At 41.9% G+C, this 20,721-nt stretch overlaps 1 protein-coding gene across 1 annotated transcript; it reads right to left on the bottom strand.

The window, feature by feature from the left end:
• Nucleotides 1–3,362: 3,362 nt before the first annotated feature.
• On the bottom strand, nt 3,363–20,488 carry begain (brain-enriched guanylate kinase-associated; the record flags this gene model as incomplete). Its single annotated transcript, XM_080783315.1, has 6 exons — nt 3,363–4,904; nt 8,019–8,102; nt 10,871–10,978; nt 17,225–17,291; nt 18,116–18,277; nt 20,418–20,488. The coding sequence occupies 6 exons, from the start codon at nt 20,486–20,488 to the stop codon at nt 3,363–3,365; spliced, it is 2,034 nt and encodes a 677-aa protein (XP_080639441.1).
• Between the last annotated feature and the right edge of the window lie 233 nt (nt 20,489–20,721).

A 20,721-nucleotide genomic window follows, 5' to 3' on the forward strand; every position in this document is an offset into this window, starting at 1 on the left:
ATTAAGATGTTTTGAATATACTTAAGAATATATACACTGGCTGCTGAAAGGGATACTGTGTGTGTGTGTGTGTGTGTGTGTGTGTGTGTGTGTGTGTGTGTGTATGTGTGTGTGTGTGTGTGTGTGTGTGTGTGTGTGTGTGTGTGTGTGTGGGGGTGTGTGTGTGTGTGTGTGTGTGTGTGTGTGTGTGTGTGTCAGTGCATCTTCTTTCACTTCCAACATTTCAATCAGCCACAGTGTATTGGTAGTTTTAATTCAACCTTTCTTACCAACTTGTTGAAAATGTATAAGTCATGGAAAATAACATCATAGAAGCCTGTGAGGTATTGCCCAACACCCATATTTATTTTTAAGTAAATAAACATACAGCAAAAATATATAACCATGCATTGGACAGACATGTTGACAGACCTGGCCTGTTGCTCCTGGAATAAAGGCCAGAGGTAGAACAGGACAGAACAGCTTCAACTTCCTCAGTCAGGATCGGAACATTAGATCAATAGAACATCAATTGATTGAACTGAATAGAAAATAGTCTTATCAATCATGTAGGTATAGACTCTTATCTCCTCTTAAACATTACATCTATAACAAAAGTACTTTGTCAGTGGGCGACCATATTGTATATACAGTACTCTGTACAGCATTTCTCTTCAAGTCATCACTATACCCCCTTGATTTCTGTACATTTATATAATGCCTAAGTGTGTCACTGTTTCCTTCATAAGCATGTTCCTATGGAAGAGATGCAGGTTAAAGGACCATACCGTCTAAACATAATCGTTGTCTACAGCTTCGGTCATATATCGTACATAAACATACGGTACCTGAATAATTGAGTCAATGTTGGCTCAACATAACACTGTGGGTGAGATGTCATGGACTTTTCTCCAGGGAAAATCCATTAAAACACAATAACATGACAAATATATTGTTTGTTGGATTATCTATGTCAACCAAGTTTCAAGTCCCTGTAATTTTGATACATTACTGAAATGAATGGAAAACATTGGCCTCCTCGAAGACCAAACAAATGCTCGGCACTGAATATGATGAGTGGAATTCAAACATGCCAGACCCTGGTATGATCCTTTAAAATATTAGAAACAGCCCAGATCTGCCCAGATCTGCAGGAATGGGAAAGGTAGAAGCAAAATGTTCCAAACATCTAAGCGTGACTACTAGACTACTAGATTTCATTTGCCACCATTCCGCTCAGATCCGTAGAGCTAGCCAGGCAGCAAAGGAAAGAAAAAGTTCTACACTTTCGATCTACCCAGCAATTAATCATTGTCCCTTCGTCCTCTGTGCCAGCAACAGTAGCAGCCAGCAGGTGTCCCAGTCCCTCCAGATGGTCCATGTACTACAGTAACAATGAGCCTGAGGTCAGGGCAGCTGATCAAACCTCATTGCAGAGGCTAAACACAGTGAGAGGAGAGGAGCGCTTCATTTAGCACAGCGTGTGTGGGACCTTATTTTGTCTCACCCCCAGCGGGGATGGCGAGAATATGACTAATTTAAGCTCCGTCATACAACGATTTCATCATGGATTGAAAATAGCAGATCCACAAGCTCACACGGCGTCACATTCGCCAGTGTTTCCCAAATGGGGCTACGTATACCCCTAGAGGTATGCAGAGATAATTACTACACAGGACAGGGTACATGAGAAAGTGGAAAATGGAAACATTTATTTTACTGTTCTGTTTAAAGATAAAACAGTGACAAACTTTGTGTAAATCTACTGATCTGTACTGTTAAACCAAATGATGTGTAATGACTTCCATGAGCACTTGGTTACTAAGTGTGAGCAGTCCCCTTTGAATAACTTCCCCTTAACCTGAATGTGCATATGTTGTACTTCTCCTTGCTTGCACAGAATTGTCCAATTTAAGAACAAATCGATGCATTTGGTTTAATACAGCAGTGTCACCAAGTGAAATATCAATGTAGAAATCAAAGGGAAGAAATATAGTTTTTCCACTTTCTTTAACTAATTGGTTCCTAGATTGCACACCCGACCACAATAATAACATTATGTACTGTAGTGCTGTGTACTGTATGTTCATATAGTACAGTAACACTTACTGTAGATAATACAGTATGTACACACCATTATCAGATGTTCAACAGAATCCAGGTCCATTCAGAATTAAGGCAAATACACTAGTGTCCTGGTATGATTTAAGTATACAATATAGCCTCGTCTATTGAATTCAACACAAGAGAACGCCAAACAGTAATCTTTAACATCCACACACTGTGAATCATTTTGTCAATTGGCCATTGTCTGAATAAACATTTGAAGTTTGTACCATTAGAATATCTAATAAGAATTGGAATCGTATTGTCCACTTCAATGCATTTATTTCAACACTGAGAGTTTTTAATTGCCAGAATTCCCTGTGAGATCACTGCAATCAGAAACACATCTTGCCGTTATAGATATTCTATATCAATAAAATGTGCATTTTCTGACTTTTACTAATGTGGACATGTTTGGAAGCTGGAGGAATCAATACCCCAAGTTGAGAAACAATTTAGCTGGATATGTTTTTTTCCCCCCAGCTTATATATACTGTATATATGCATTACATGGCATGCATTTCTGTTCAAGAGAAAAGAGTGGAAATGAGTATTTAACAGCCTCTAGTCAGCAGGGCCCTCTACACATAATGTCCTCTGTACATCATGTTAATTAAGTCTAGATAGTGGGGTGTGTAGAAAAGTAACTTGCTTGGGAGGTTCTGTGCCACACCATTACACAGGTCCATACCTACTCCATTATCCATACTCTATCCATTAGAGCAGGAATTAACCACTTTCAACCTTGCATACTAATTTTGAGCACAGGCCAAATGTTCTAAAGTATTTTAATTAAATTATTCAAAAGTAACTGATCCACAAGCTCAAAACGCATCGTATCCAGAGCCTGAAGATCGGCGATTCAGCATTAGGTGGTTAATGGTCTTTTGCTGTTTTACCTGACAGATTACATTTACGTTGCTGTGTTTAATTAGCTGTTCATTAATTGTTTATTTAGATAAATGTAATGTAGGGTCATCCCAATGGCTCTAAACTGTATAAAGTAACATAAAAAATATATATAACAGCTGGTCTCTCAGATAGCTACAATTTCTCATGACATAAATACCTCAATAGAGAAACAAAACTACAGTGTTGCATTGCAGACTGTAACGAAAACGTGCCTTGGCTAGTATACATAAAACAAAAACATCTTGACACTCCATCATGTGTTTGCTTCAGGGGAACTTTGAAGACATACAGTACAGCACAATACAGTAGGGTAAGGAATCATTACCATGCAATGTGCATACAACTTAGAGCTCTGTTTTATCCACTTAGTTCAGCAGTGTGCCATACAGCTGTGCCTTGGTCAGACTGTCCTTCCTCGTCAGTCCCGTGCTGCCAAATTTTTGGTATCTTGGAGAGGTCTTCTTTGGGAGTGCGGGTCCGAGGCTGACTGCAGAACTGGAACTGGGGCGAGGACGGGAACTTGGCCTGGGACAGGGGTAGTGTTGGAGACTGGAGGCTTCTAGTGAGCTTTGGTGTAAGGACTCAGCGGAGCTGTCTGCACTCAGGTTGACATAGTCCTTCTTACTGCTCCCCCCCGCTGCTGCAGCCCCCCCAGTCTCCTTCTCTTTCGAACTTCCTGAGAGGAAAAGACTGCACTCCGAGTCCTGGCTGTCAGCCTTGGCCCTGTACAGCGCCAGGGTTTTCTCCTGCTTACGGAGCCCATGACCTGGGTGCTTGGGACTTGGGGTGAGATTAGGTGAAGAAGTGCCCATGGCGAAACACTGGTCGAGCACGCGGCTGTGGAAGACGTCATCTCCCTCCTGGAAGCTGCTGTAGAGGGGCCCCACTTTGGCCTTGCTGGAGGGGCCCATGGCGAAGTGCCGTTCCGAGATACTGTAGGGAGAAACGCATCCTCTGACGTTGCGGTAGGAAGACGAGAACGAGTTGATGTCTTCCACACTCAGCTGTCTCCAGCGGCCACTCAGCTCGTCCTCGGGGACCTGGACGCTGCCACCGCTGTTCGCAGCTCCGCCACACGCTTGGGATGACCCTGAGGTTGAGCCCATGCTGTGAGAAGAGGCCAAACGAGGGCTGCTGGAATGGTATGGCTCACTGAAGCAGGACGCCGTCCGTGTGTACGCTGGTGAGTTGCCCTTTTGTGGGCTCCTGGGAGCAACCATGTGCTGGATGCTGTGGGACTTGGGGAAGCACGGGCTGTCTTTATCATAAGAAGACATGCTTTTATGCTCATAGTCCCCGCTCCCACTGTCTCGCCAGTCCATATATAGAGCCTGATGGGAAGAGGATAAGGTACTGCTGGCAGTACGCCCACAACCTCCACTAACTCCCCCTTTCTCATCTGATGCCAGGCTGAAGCTGGAATAGGAACTGGAGGCAGGAAGGGACCCGGTGCCAAACTCATCTTGGTTGTGGAAGGAGGAGGCTGGCTCTTGGGGGGAGAAACTCCCCGAGTGGTAGGCCTCCTCATTGGGGTTGCTATCGGTGGAGTTCTGGGCATGGAGCTGGGCATGAAGGTCCACGCTTTGTCTGCGTTCGATGTCCTGCCACCGTTCGGGGCAGTAGAGGGCCGTGTCGCTGCTGTACAAGTCGGAGCTCTTGTATGAAATGCGGCGATTGAGGTGGTCAGTGCTTCCCGCTCCAGACCGAAAGTCCCCGTCCCGTGGCTGTGGGCTGGGAGTACGCGTCACCGGACTACTGCTTCCTGCTTCAGGCTTTTCCAGCACCTTAGCGATTACAGATGTGGGCACGGCATCTGCGTATGAGTGGCACATCGCCATGGTGGCCCCGCTGCCACAATTATGTTTCTCCATATGAGAACTGACACGTTCTTGGAAATCCACTGGCAGCTGAGAGGGTGAGAGATAGAAAGACAGGCAATCAGAAAGAGAGGTGAAATAATGAGATGATGATACAGATGAGTATGGTTTTAAAAGATTGAGGTGTACTGTGGAGTGGTAACTATTGTGAAAGGTCCAACAATGTTGCAAGTGCTGAGAGGAAAACAAAACAAAACAAAAAACATGCCCATCTCAAAATCAAATCAGATGGGTTATGGATCAAGAAATACCTAGTTGAAACACAAACACCTGCACACAAAACAGCTTCTGTTAAAAGGATTTTTAATCTGCTAGACAGACGTTTCGATCAGTAAGGCTCTTCCTCAGACTTCTACAATCTAGTCTGTTGAGAAATCTGTGGGAGAGCCTTGTTGCTCGAAATGTCACTCTAGCAGATTAAAAATCATTTTAACAGAAGCTATTTGGTGTTTCAGTGCAACTGCTGAGTGGGACATTCCTCAGCTTATGTACCAGTAGAGCCTTCTGTTTATAAGCTATAGAAGGATGCATGAAAAGTGTTGTATTCATTATTTCTACAATCAGCTACAGTCTCCTTCACACTTTTTTGTACCTTCTTCCTCTGCGTTGATGGTATTTTTAGTGCAATTCTTAACGTTACTGTTCTCCCACATTGTTAGTTTACTTATCTTGCAAAGAACATTGTCCTATATTCAGCTATTAGTGTAGATTTACATCTTACACAAACATTAAATTCCCATTGACAATGAATGGAGAATTTACGTCATGTTTCTGATGATGTACGATGATAAGAGTGCCCCTCACTTCACACGGGTGTGATTTTTAATACACACTTTGAAATCAACCTACCTGTACCTGCGGTATATGCATTATCATACAGTAGACATTCTGTATTCATCACACTCAAAATATTTGAAAGGCTACATGAACTAACATAATTGAAAATTGTACAAAGCTCACAGCTCAATGGAGCTCAGCAGCTGTTGAACTCATAATAACTTTGGCATGTATACATTTTCTCTCTGCCTACACAGTATGCACATATGCAAGCATAGTATGCACACACGGCTCGCATACACACGCGTGAAATATGTCCACTGATAAAACTAGTCTGAAAAAGTATTCTTGTCAATTAGATACTACTGGTCCCTCTTTGTCTAGGTCAGAGGTCACTCATTCACTCACTCTTTCTATCATTGGGTTACTGCAACAATAACACATCCCTCATTCAATCTTTCACCTCTCCTTATCTATCACGTGCTCTCTCTCTCTCTCTCTCTCTCTCTCTCTCTCTCTCTCTCTCTCTCTCTCTCTCTCTCTCTCTCTCTCTCTCTCTCTCTCTCTCTCTCTGTGTCTCTTTCTCTGTCTCTCTCTGCTTTCTTCTCTTTACCATCAAACACACATCATCTCCACGGGGAATGGCTTAGATTCAAATTAAACCAGGGCTCTGGGCCGCCAGCTGGGAATGGAAAAAGATGAAATACTGACTTAGCTTTGTTAAGAAATAGAAGCTTGCCTTGGCATAAAATAACCACCATGTTTGAAGTCAGAGCTATTTTTAGCATTGCCTCTCCCGGAGGGAATAGAGGAGGAAAGTAGGTGAGGCTGCAGGGTAAGAACACGTGACTCGATTCGCCATCTATGTGTTCCCAAACAAGCTAGCTCAGCAATGATTGATATCTAACATGCATCTTAATTAACCTACTATCACATATTCTGTAGCTCTGCTGTATTAATTCATGGAAAGCCATACAGCAATACTGCGTGCTTACTTTTGCCATTCATGCAAGGTTTGCCAACATTGATCAGGATATTGATAATTGTGTTTGCAGCACTTAATTCAAAGTGCTTGGTATTGCTACTACAATTTACTGTTTTTTATTGTATCTGAAAATATATAAAGGCACAATACTAACTTTTATGAGGCAGCATTAAATTAATTTCCTGAAAATGCTACAGTATATTCTTTTTGATTGATTGATTGTTTATTTATTTTCGTGTCCTGCACACAATGTGCCCAACCCTCATGGGTTTATAAGACACCATTTCACAATTTAATTTACAGCATGTTTACCTTACATAATTCATTACATTACAACTCAGATTTATACAGAGTACTCTGTCTTCTTTCCCAAGCTTGACAAATAAGATCTGCCACAACAAAAGTCCCTTTGGCAAAAAATATCTCCATTTTTACATAGTCATTTAAATCTAGAAAATCCCCACAGATAGAAGACATCTTATTAACCAAAATATCCCTTGTGTCATATTTAGAGCAGTAAAACAAAAAGTGAACTTTTGAACGTTTTCAATTTCATCAAGATCACAGAACAAGCAATATCTCTATATTTAGTTTGTTCTTTTCCTGAAATATTTTAATTTTGGAGTTAGCTGGTTTCTGCCCCACAGCAGAGATATCAAACTACAATTTACATAATTCCATTCATTATGGCCACACATTTTTGATTGAAACAAATGATATTGCTTTGTCCCTCATCTCCCGCATCTCATTTTGTGTCTTTTGTGTGTGTTCTCTAAAACCTAATTAGTCACTTTCATCCATTCAGAATGTGCAGTGTCAGGACTCCAGTCAGACAGTACTTGATACAGTCATTAGTCTGAAATAAGAGACACTGTGACTGACCCTCTAAGAACTCCCTCAGACAGTTAATGCTAATCTAACCTCTTTGCAATGAAGGGATAATATTGTTTCCAGAATAGGAACATAATTGTATTTAACTGTACAACCATAAGAACATTTATAATCATTGTCTGTTACTTGGCAAACAAATACATGTACAGTAATTTGCGACCCAAACCGTCTCCCAGACTTAGTCTGGGGTAGTGCTTAATTCATTCATTACTGTATCTGTACTAATATCATTACATTGATGCCTTCCAGTGGTGGAAAGTAACTACATTTTGAATTCTGGATTTTTACTTGTATTTCTACATTGCAGTATTAATACTTTTACTTAAGTAAGAAATGTGAGTACCTTTTCCACCATTGATGCCCCCAGTGCAGCAGTGTCATGCCTGATTCATACTTGGCTGCACACCGTGTCCTGCACTGAAAAGGTCTATTTCTGGTCCGTGACACCGGTGCACAACTAAGTACGAATCACCCATTATAAGAGAACTCACCTCAGACATTTTGTGCGCTCTGTGTTGAGACTTGGAGCATTGTAACAGCTGGGCTGCCAGGTTGCAGTCCTTCCTGTACAGGTCCTGGAAGAGCAAGAAAGATCATCCATCACCAAGTTCACGTCAAACTTGTATGTCAAAAAGTAGTACCCTTGCCATCAACAGCCAGCCACCCTCAAGGTGCCCTTGCACAAGGCACTCAGGCCCCTTTTCCACCGGTTGGGAACTGGTTCAGTTCTTTTTGGTTTTTAGTCCATGAGCCAGACCGTGGAACGTTAATTATGAATTGAGTTTACAAAACCATACCTAATATTAAATATAAGTCAATTCATATATGATAAGCCTTCCACAGTAGTAGCTTTTGAGTGGTGCAACCACTCCTATAGACAGCTATGTGTGTGGCTGTGTCCCTGGGTCTGTCCCTGATAGCCTAGTCTCTCAAGACAGACTGTTGCCTACAACAGCGGAGGCGCTGTTTTCCCGAATATTTGACGATGGGATTCTCAGATTGCTGATAGCCTAATACACAGACACACACAGGCCAGGAAGGAGGGTTTGTACAGTACAGTACAGTAGCCTACAGTACGTACAGCACAAGTACAGTACAGCACCACTCACTTCAGACGGGTCAGATTTTTTCATATTTATCACATTTTGTTATTTTCACCGTGATACATACGCGATAGGTGAATAGGTAAAAATGAAATTAATAGTTTTCACCATGAATATGAAAAAGCTACTACTGTGGAAGGGTTCTCATATATTAATTTACTTATATTGATCCTAGTATAAACAATTGAATATAGATATGGTTTTGCCCACTCAATTCATAATTAACGTTCACATTTTAGAAGTCGGCTCATGAACTAAGAATCAAAATGAACTAAACCGGTTCCCAACCGGTGGAAAAGGGGCCCCAGAGTATTAACCCCTTATCCTAGTTAGAGAGATAATAATTAGTTTGAACATCTCTAAGCGAATACGTTTAAATTAAGGAAAGAAGTTGGCGCTTTAGAATACAGTTAGGTAGAGACTAGAGCCCCCCCATGAAGTTACAGATGCTCCATGAAGCTACAGTAAGACCACTTAAGGACAGCATAGCTCCATAATCAATGGAACAAACTCATATATTGAAGGTGATATAAATCAATCAAACGGCTTGTTTTCACTCTTTAAGCTCCCCTGGGCCCTCTGGAGATGCAGTGTTATGCAGTGGTATGGTATGCAGTGTCTTATTAACTCCACACAACTTCTTCACTTGTACTGTATTTTGTCTCTAGTTCTATGCTAATGTCATTACAGTTGTCTGCAGCCTCCAGGCTAATTAGCCCATCTCTCTCTCTCTCTCTCTCTCTCTCTCTCTCTCTCTCTCTCTCTCTCTCTCTCTCTCTCTCTCTCTCTCTCTCTCTCTCTCTCTATTCTCAGGTGATTCAAGGTGTTTGTAGAAAGTAGAATCCATAGGAAGGAGCATAGTGCTCTGAGCCTGTGGCAGTGTATTGAGGTGCAGTGATGAGCGAGGCTCTACTATATGTAGCATGTGTTAAGGTCAAGCACATCAGGATATGGTGGAGAGTTTTGCGAGTGGATTTCCTTTTAATGTTTTGAAAGCTATTTGATAGACTGGACTGGAGAATGTTGCCTCTGTGGGGTGCAATACAGTACATTTCTGTAAAGGATGGTTTATCATTGTCATATGGTGCTTTATTGGTGTTTTTTCTCCTCCGTCTTCATATGTACCTTATTATGAATTTGCCTGGTCTGCCCTGCTCCCTCTCTTCTCTGCTAATTCAGTTACTGTTGACAAGACTTACAGAGACATCAAAGCCTTTCTCTTTGACGGGCTAATTTTCCCTGCTAGTTAACGGGGACATTTTTCATTTTCTTTCTCTTTTCTTATTTTTTGCCAGGGGACATCTGAGATAGCCTGGCTAATAAGCCAGACCGAATCAGCCGTTGGCAAAAAAAAATTGCCTGCCGCCAGGCTACATCTGAGACCCCTGAGGCCTTTTACAGTCAACACAAATAGAACTCCTGCCTCTCACTTTGTCATTGTCATGTCAGTTGTGCTGAGGGGGAAGCCTTCGGGAAAATCTGCTAAAGCCCTGTGGGTTTTTTCTGGTTGTGTCGGATGCGAGCTTGTCGGCTTTTAATCAAATATCTCTAGTGAAAGTGAAATGACAGGGAATTGAATGTGGCTGCCCCTTCTGCTGTCTAAATATCTACAGTACATGTAAATCGATGAGTTTCTTGTGGCCTGGCATCAAACAGGGGCTGTCGAGCATACTCGAACTAACACTTGTTACGTGCTGTCAACATTGTGTAGACTAGAGCAACACATTTAGCTTTCCTAGTTTAGTCTGAGACCTGTTCCTTATAGCCTCAGCCTATATTTGCTTTATTCCATGTTATAGACCACAATTCAATTCAAAGAGTGGGTAGCTTCCTGCTCAGAGGCCTGACCTCTCCTCCCGCTATGATTGAACTTTGACCTCAATCAATGGCTGCATTTGCACAAATTGCCATAATGCCCCATTGATCAGATAGGGTTATAGACGTGAAATCACATCAAGGAAAAGGGGGTGGCACTACAGGTTCCCATAGGCCCCTGAAATGAGGCCCCATCTAAATCTTGTGGTGGTCCCTGAGGATGCCCATTGATTGCAAGGTACTCAAGGTCAAACAGAAAAATCGAGTTTGCATCTTGGATAATTTACTGTATTACCATCAAGTTTTCATTTTGAGAATCTAGTACAAGTACAGTAGGTGCTCAAATGTCACCAAAGTGTGCATTGACATGGACTTGACTTTGACTTGTCTCAAGTGACATGAGACTTGATTTGGCTCATACTCACGTTGTCCTCTCTGAGTTTATCGATGGTGATCTTGGCCTCCATGAGGTGGTTGTTGAGGACAATGATCTCTCGGCTGAGGGCCCTCTTCTCCTCGTCATGGTGCTGCGACTGCCACACAGGCAGTGGTGGGGAATGGGAAAGAGAATCAATGAGGACAAGGCGGTGGGCGAGGGAGGAAGAGGAGAGCAGGCGATAAGAGCATTTGGAGGTACAGGGTGAGGAGAGGAAGTGTCGAGATAAAGAGAGAAGGATGAGGGAAGGAAAAGTTGGAGGAGCAATACAAGACAATTAGATGATAGGGAGGAGGAATAACAAGCAAGAGAGAGAGACACACACACACACACACACACACACACACACACACACACACACACACAGTCAATATCATTTTGAGGCCTTTGCTAGCAGCAGGTCTTAATTAAAAAAAGATTACAGTTGACAGAGCTCATATCAAATCAATTACTCTGGCAGACTGTGTGTGTGTGTGTGTGTGTGTGTGTGTGTGTGTGTGTGTGTGTGTGTGTGTGTGTGTGTGTGTGTGTGTGTGTGTGTGTGTAGAAATTCCAGTCATTTTTAAATGAAACAAATGAAAGATAACTAAGAAGATGAAGAGGCAACATAGATTTTAACTAATCTTATTTCTTCTCTGCATTCTCTCTCTCACACACACACACACGCACACGCACACACACACACACACACACACACACACACACACACACACTCCTCCCTTTCCAGCTCCGTATTAGTCACAAAGCACCACCAGCACCAGACGACTGATACAGCACAGAGTCCATGCTCAGCCACCCACCTCTCTTCTCTATAATCTTTCAATGGCGGTGATTGTTTTTGAAATACAGGAGGCGCAGGGCCAATATAATACGTGGCAATTAATGTCAGTTTAAGCAATAGGCCAACATTGATATTCAAATCTAATTCTGTGAGGGACTCATTAATCAGCTCTCAAGGCAAGCCAGTCCTTGGCAATCTTTCCCTGGCCCATTACTCTGAAACCTCTGCTCATATTGCAGTGTTGATGGTGGGTGTGACTGCAATATGATCCAGTCCAGTCAGTGCACCACACGTTTTGTTTGCTTCTTTGTCGAACGTACAGTAGTGTTTTCTTATACTATACCTGTAAACAATCATGTAAAATTGAACTTTACATGAAATTAATTTCCTATTTGTTATGATGAATTAACGGTATTTCGTTTTTGTTGTTTTTATTTCCCCCTTTTGTGCCAGGGAAACAAATACATCTTCAATACAAGAAATTAATGTTCAGAATCTTATCAACAACAGATAAATATCGGCTACTGCCATCGGTTAATGTCAATTTTATTAGCCGGTACCGATATTGACCGATAACAGTGATATCGTCCGATACCGATATGTGGATCGATACATTGGTGTATCACTAATTTTACCGATCAAACCTCTCCAGGACATAAATAAATGCCAAATTGGAAACACTGCGTCTTGAGCTCCTATAGATTAAAATGAGCATGGCCAATCTAGATAGGATTGTAATGATGACCATTATCATGCTATGTATTTAAAAAAGGGGGAGATATGGTTTTAATTAATGTGTTACGGAAAGGAGAGATGAGTCATTGCTAAGCACACAAATCTTTACTATTTCCTCACTCATACACAGTGCACAGGTTGTCATTAAGATATTGTTATCACTTAGGCCAGGCATAATGTCAAAGGCAGCAGGGGAAATTTATATGCAGGGATTTCATCATGCTATCAATTGTTCGTAGTTGGATCCAGTGAATGAGAAGGGCTATTGATTTCACAACCCAGAACTCATGTTTCTGTGTCCACCATTTATGTCCATTAGTGTCTCTCTGCCTGTTTATTCATCCAGCTATTACTCACAGAAACACTTGAAACTCAAGTTTACAAGAGAATCAGAAGTTGCTGAAATTGCCACGTGGTATGTACTAGTAACACTAGCATTAGTCATGGCCTAAGATCAAACCTTTGTATCTCGGTTCAACCAGCAAAGGCTTGATCCATCGGCTTGAATTATGCATTAGTGTATTAGTGTGTGAGAATATTTCTAAGAAAGGGCCAAACTGTTTAATTTAGGCTGCTGGAGGTGCTGCCTCTTCACTGGACAACAAATGGAGCCCAAATCCCATAAGATCCAATTACTGAGCGTTGGTTCACAGAGGGAAAAAAGCGGTAAACTCCAGATGTCTTCTAGTGTGGTAAAACAGCCCCAAAACATTGGATGTTGAACCTAGAACTCTGGAGATAGCCAGATAACCACCACAGTGTTGATTTCTAAATCTTGTGTAATCTATTACAGTCTTTAGAAAAAGCTGACCATATGCGGAACTGCGGATGCTTCTATCGCCTGAACCCATAGTGCACTGCACACGCTTGGTGCTCAAACCTTCCGCATTCGGGCACCAAATTCTGTTGCCCGTACACTGAAGTAATGTGCATTTCCGGTGGAGCATGCGCTGGGTGAGCAAGTTTCATTGAATTGAATAGGTGGTCTGAGATCCACGTTGAAGCCACGCTGTTCCTATGTGGATCCCGGGATAAAAAACTAAATCAAATGTGTGTGCCTATAATGTCGAGCCCAAAATAGGTATGCCAGGTTGAAAGTGGTTAGTATAATATTCACAGACTTCATCATCAAGTACGCATCATGGCCAAAGTAAATTAATCACAATGATGCTACTCTCCCACGTGTCCTTTGCACTTACCATTGAAGAGCTTTTTACTGATGAGCAAATCTAGTTGTGACAAAGAGACGCACGCACGCACGCACACACACACACACACACACACACACACACACACACACACACACACACACGAAACTCCTTTCCCAACACAGGTCCTGCATTCACTAGGGACATTATCCGTCTAACACCATTCACACCAGTGGGCAGTGGCCATGTATGAGGAAGTCATTATCTGCTATTTGGCTGTTAGTTTGGTCCTTGTGGGATGTATGTGACTTCAGAACCACAATAACAAATGCTGCAGGGCCTCAGGTCTCCGTAATTATTTCATTCACTGGTGTTGCTGGGAAACCATCCAACTTCTGCACTGAGCCATGCCAATTTATTCGCTAACTCCTTTGTTTTCTATTCTATTCTGATCCAGTGGTTCTCAAACATTTCAAAGACCCCCATAACTCTTAAGAGTAAGAAATGGACCTGTGGCTGCAAGGTCCATTTGGTTCCATTTGTACACTCCCAGAGTTATACAGACTGTAAGGGTCTATTTGGATGTGTAAGGGTCCATTTAGAACTTATTTTCTTTTCTTTGTTTTAGAGGTGGTATTTATGTGGAATTCAGTGTCCTTTCGGCTTGCTGAAAAAGGGCGTCTTGCCCAAAACATTTGTGCAACATTTCAATGATTATTGGGAGTGGAGTTAAACACAGTCAACCTGGTTGACTGTGTTTAACTCCATATCGTACAGTATGGAGTCAGAGCAGGTTCATATCACATCCATGGATAATTATTGTGACCGAAGGTTGCAGATTACTATGAAAACCTGCAAAACCAGTCGATCCGTCCGTCAAGCCTCCATATATGTCCGTCAGTCCGTGACGCCTCGTGACACGTCACGCCACATATGGCTGTCAGTCTGTCACGCCTTGTGGCATGCTCCATATATGGCCGTCTCCATATATGAAAATCACGACTTTCTAGTGTAGGTATCTTAGAACATTTAATTATACAAACGTGATTTGAATGGAGCTGCCTTTGTCACTGCCTGGTTGGCCCGAACTGTGCACTATAAAGGACCCATGAAATACCATTGCATGACATGACATCAAAAGGAATGGCAATCCCAATGAGGCCCGCCTCTAAAGAAATCCCATAACGTCATGTGCCATGAAAACCGATTAGCTGCATCAAGGCTCTGGTGCTAGACAGACAATTCCAACAGTTTTCAAAGTCATTCCACATGACACGAATATTTAGCGATGTGTGTGCATGTGTACGTGTATATGCTTTGAAAGGAATGATCCATGATGAGAAGGTATTTTATGCTTGCCGTCTATTCACCGCATGACATGGCGAGAAGGATTACATTTACAATACTACAAATAATGGGATGCAACAAGCGCTGCAAGACAACTATTGTTTTAAATGGCTGTCTCCTGAAGATATTTCATATACGGCTGTTGAATTATTCAACAGCCACAAAGGAAAGGAATAATCCACAAAGAAATACATTCACATTTTCTTGTACTTATGCATACAGTAGCAGTCATGTATATAGTCTAGGTTATTTTTTTACTATTAACTTTGATTGACACATTTGTTTCATGTATTTTGTATGCTGTTTTACCAACTTTGGATATGGTGTAGTCACTGTAGTGGAAAGGTACAGGAAAGTCATTTTGATGCCTTCCAAAGCCAGCAGTTGACTACTAGAGACATACACACATATAGCCTATACTGTAGCATTAGACTACAATGCTATGCTATGAGCCCTAAGCCACAAAATTACCGTGGGGCAATCACTTCTTGTCTGTAATGTTTGCAACTACTGCAGCTGCAGGTTGAGTTATATTTTCACATACAGTTCGATTAGTGTGGCTGGTGAGGAGCCGAACCACGTGGATCAAACTTGCGATGAGATTAGGGTCCAGTTCAATCAAGATAAATCCTAAATCTGGGCCTTTCTGCGCAGGCGGCTCATCTTCTGCTTTGATGATCGCCTAAAGCCACGGGTCAGGATAAAATGGGACCTCTCTACCAGAAGTGATTGGACTCGCTGCTGCTGAGGTTGTCAGTGTAGCAGTCTGCCTGTAATCGTTTTCTAATGCTTGATTTATGCTCCCGTCATACCATGGTGTCGCACATCGAAAATAGCCGATCTACAAGCTATTTTTGTTACGGGGCACCGTTGTGTAGTACGGCGAAGCATAAATCAGACATGGTAGGGCCAATCACTTTGGACATTGATTGCTCGTCCTTCTTTGATCATGTAATTGCTTTGAGAGTGTGAGAGAGGCTGTGCTGCTAGACAGGCATGTTCAAATGCTAGATTACTTCTTAGAGCATGATCACATGGAGTTAGAGATCAAAAGGAGAGACAAAGGGCTTTGTAATCGCACAATCACTGGTAAATGTTTTGTTGATATTATGATAATGACTACTACTGGAACACAATTAACACTGTTCACTGCATTTATGGAGAGCAAGCTTATACATAAAATATTGATATTTTGTCTCACAAGCTCTCCCACTCCAACCTGGCACGGGTCCAATTATGCTCCCTTTCAACAGAGGCCAAGGGTCACAGCATGCTTCCAAACACTTAATCAGATCAGCAGATTGTGTGTGTCTGAGTATTTATGTGTTAGCACAAAAGTGCGTGTGTGTGCACGCACGCGCAAGGCACGCAGTGGCGACACCTTTGAGCTTAATTTGTAGGCTATCTATGTCACAGTCTCTTTCAACCTTTTCCAAAATTTCAACCTAATCTGTACTTTTGTATATACCCTATTTCATTTCTGCCAGGAAGAGACCTTGCATTCAGTCGTGTGTGTGTGTGTGTGTGTGTGTGTGTGTGTGTGTGTGTGTGTGTGTGTGTGTGTGTGTGTGTGTGTGTGTGTGTGAGACTAAATGTATATCACTTGCTTAGTTGGTGTCACCAATGCACCAGTTGCATTGGTGTGGACTGGAGTGCAGTGATTGTGCGTGTTTGTGTACGAGGTGACAGTACTTCATTAGACCCCTTGGTGTGGTTCTTATGTGCATTGATGTCTTCCCTTTGTATTTAGGGTTTCTTCCTGGAGGCTGAAACCTTGACAGTCAAACGTACCAATGAAAAAAACTGTGATATGGTGACATCACAATAGCATCCCCTCTTTATCATATAACAACAACAGCTGTGGGTGCGACTTCACTTCAGGTGGATCACCACCCATTATCACGCACCAGGAAAACCAACCTACTTAATTAACTGGTGGGCGTGTCCACATAAAAACAACATTTTAACAAATACTGTACATTCTTCCTCCTTATATAATAATAATACCTGATGATAATGTTTTAGGGTGGAAAAAACCATGGCACTCCATCTTACTGTGAGAAGAAGTACAGTAATTTTATGTGCAGCAGCAAAGCTTTTAATTGGAATCTGCTTCACAGGCAATTCTGAAATAGTTCCCAATCAGAGAGATCAGCTGGAGATCCAAAATATACATTTAGTGTGTCCCAGGGACCCAAAATACGTTATGAATTAATCATCTATAGCCCTACTATAATAAATACTGAAAATTGCAAAAGTCCACAATGCATCGTGACAACACTCGAGTTTGTACTGCAAGTTTTGAAAAACACTGGTGCAGGTTTCTGCTCACCGTCCTTTGCATCTTGTCCTCCAAGTCCGTGTTGATCCTCTGCAGAGCTGAATAGCTGCTCTGTATCCTATAAGAAAGAACACATACAAGTTATTTCATTTTTATCACTCAAGGTGATTTGATTGTCTTTATTGTCCCCATCAGGAAATTTAGTTTGCATCACAACCAATAGGCCTACATATAAGTCATACAAATAAATAATAAAACACATAAATAGATGTCTTTATGTTTCAGTATAATATTTCATTTCTTTCTTTCTTTCTTTCTTTCTTCCTTCCGACTTGTAATTGTATGAGTGACAAATAAACCCTCTTGAATCTTTCTTTGTTTCTTTCTGTTCTCTCTCTGCCGCCCCACACCCACCATTTCTCTCTGGTTGGCTTCCAATGCATTAGCAAGCTTAATGGAATAAGCTGTTCCTGCACCTTGACTTTCTATTTAGTGGAATTATTACAGGCATTCTATCTTCTCCAGCTCTCTGTCCGATGTGGTATTATCACTTTTTACCAGGCCTCAGAGGGTGTGGATAAACTGGCCTTTATAGTCCCATTAACAAGACAGATATGGAAAGTAGCAGCAGAGACCTAAAACAAAGACATATCATAAAACAAAGACCTGAGGGAGATATGAGTCCGGAATGGGCTCCTTAAGGGGTTCCAGGGCGTTCCCACTCCCAGCTAAATAATTAATAGGTCATCTTTACCATTATTTCACCATTACTACTTACTTACATATTTCCTCATTATTACCAGTAAATACAACTAGATACTGATAGTGTATACTTTGAAAGAATGTCTATGTCTACTTTGATCAGAAGTTTGCTGTCACCTCTATACCAAATGACAGTCAGATATCAGACCAAATCACGTCTAACAATAGAATTACACAAACCTGAGTAGCTTATCTGTGAATTTTTCCAGCTCTTCCTGAGCTCGACGGAGCTCTGTTTCCAGGTACTGCCGGGTGGAATCGAACTCCGTCTCCACCATCTCTAGTTTGTGGGTAGTGTACTGCAGACGCTTGCGGAGGTCATCCTTGTGGTCATGGAGTGAACTGGACAGACAAAACGGTGGGAAGATATAGTACAGTACAGTGTCAGGGGGCAGAAGTTAAGAATGTTCAGGACAAAGACATGCTGTACTTTCAGCTTCACATGAATGGTTTGGAGAAGAAGAGACTTCGAGATGGAGAAAGGTAGAAATAAAATAATAGAGTGCAGAAGCTAGAGTGTAATTCAGTCCTGGGAAGGAAAGGGAGGAAAGGTCTTGTCACAGGTGCAAATAAGGTGGGCATGCAGGCCGCCATCCTGGAAGAGGAGATGAATGAAGGCGGAATACTAAAATGTTCCCATTGACATTGAGCAAGCAGAGCCAAGAAAGGAGCTCCCATCACCATAATGGTGAATTCCCCAACACTCCACTGTCAAATCTCAGAAGGACCGAAGAGGGATTCCTCAGCCCCAGACTCACGTACACGGATGATTCATGAATGCTAGAGAAATGTATGAATGGTAAAATTGGCTTTGGGAGTATTTTGGAGCATGCATTACACAGTGCTTTGTGTGTGTGTGTGTGTGTGTGTGTGTGTGTGTGTGTGTGTGTGTGTGTGTGTGTGTGTGTGTGTGTGTGTGTGTGTGTGTGTGCGTGTGTGCGCGTGTGCGCGCGTGCGTGCGTGCGTGTGTGTGCGTGCGCGCTAGAGTATTTAAGTAAGAATGTGAGAATGAAGCAAAAAGCCACAAATGAATGCAAGCATGTGAGTAGTTATGACTGTGTAGGTAGTAGTGTAGGTAGGAACACATGCTCAAAGAAACGATTTGTACTTGGTCATAAGGTCAAAAACTAATTATTTTCAACTGAGAATACAGTATCTGTACAGACATGAAAATACGTCATTATTTGTCATATGTCAGAGCTGTGTGACAAAGTGTATAAACTAGCCATGTTGGGATGGATGGTCTAATGATGGGGAAGTAATGAAATGTGCGGTCTGAGAGATTTAGCATTTTGCCAGACTGATGGATGTTGGCTCCTGGTGCAATTCAATACCATGTTGCTGCCAACTGACGGGTCTCAGAGTTCACCACAGCCAGTGCGCAACCTCAATTAGTGGACATGGAAGGAGAGGAGGTGAATATGATGTCCATAGAAAGACTTATTGACCTTGCTTTGTGAGAATATAGGACAATGAACAATGGCCTGCTGTCAGAGGACAAGACTCATTTAAGGTGTGTGTGTGTGTGTGTGTGTGTGTGTGTGTGTGTGTGTGTGTGTGTGTGTGTGTGTGTGTGTGTGTGTGTGTGTGTGTGTGTGTGTGTGTGTGTGAGAGAGAGAGAGAAGGGGTGGGTTCGCCGCTAATGAGCTGTCTAATAATATGGTGAATGTCTTATCACAATCAAAGCTGCCATACAAGGAAAAGTTCATTATTGCTTTGGTATCATTTGTCGCTATGAAAGCTCGCTCGCCCATGCATTGCTTATCGATCTGGAAAACTGAATTGATGTATCAAACCCACACGTTCCTGTCCTAGATTTTACAGTACCATTTTGTATTCAACAGACAGAATATTCTTGAAGAGGCTTGACTAGTTTATTGGATATATATATATATATATATATTTCGTAACATTTAACAGCCTCTCCTCTATCCAACAAGCTGCAAGTGATGTAAATTGCATGGCATTGCGCCAGACAACCAAAGCACATGGAAATGTGCTCTAGGCTCTTATCACACTTTAATGAAGTCTGAGCAGCCATTCCTTTTTAATGACATCAGATTATTATTATTGTTTTTTAAATCCTGATAAATACACTATTTAGAATCGTGGCTATATGCTGTGTGGCCTCCTTTCTTTGAATTAATCCTGATAAATAACAGCAAGATTGTTGCAAGACTGTAAAATGAACATCAGAGATGTGCAACACAAAAGGAAAAAGTGTCTCGAATGCAGAATGGATGCAGAATTTGGATTTGAGTCTGTTAATAAAATAATAAAGGTGTTTTAAGAGGAGTTATTACAGTAAAATAATGGGTGTCAAATGATTATCTTAATGGTTCATGGCAACATGCCCTCTCTGAGGATCTAGTTTGTGTTTTGGTGAAACTGAATGAAATAGATTCACCATTGAAAAGATGCAGTATGAATGACACTGGTGACATTCAGAATTTGAAGCCCACTCCACACAGCATCATCTTACCTTCTTTTCTGATGCTTGCAACCATTTCTTTGTGATTTCAGGGCAGTTTTTCCTATATATATCTTTTTCATATTTTTCTCTCTGCCCGGCTCTCATGGGTGTATTTAGCTGGTGCTGTTGAGCCTGTTGACTCTGGCTGCTGCTGGTTGTGAGAACTCTAACCACAAACCAACATAGAGAGCTCTAAGTCTTGCCTGGGGAGGCAGATAGGAGTTGGCTATCTGCGATGATCCTGACAAGAGAGCAGAGAAAAACAGCTTTGAAGTCCCACAGATTTAGTAGCACATTTCAGCACAGCTCTGAT

Source organism: Protomyctophum bolini (genome assembly GCF_963924005.1).
Source record: "Protomyctophum bolini genome assembly, chromosome: 15".
Lineage (NCBI taxonomy): Eukaryota > Metazoa > Chordata > Actinopteri > Myctophiformes > Myctophidae > Protomyctophum > Protomyctophum bolini.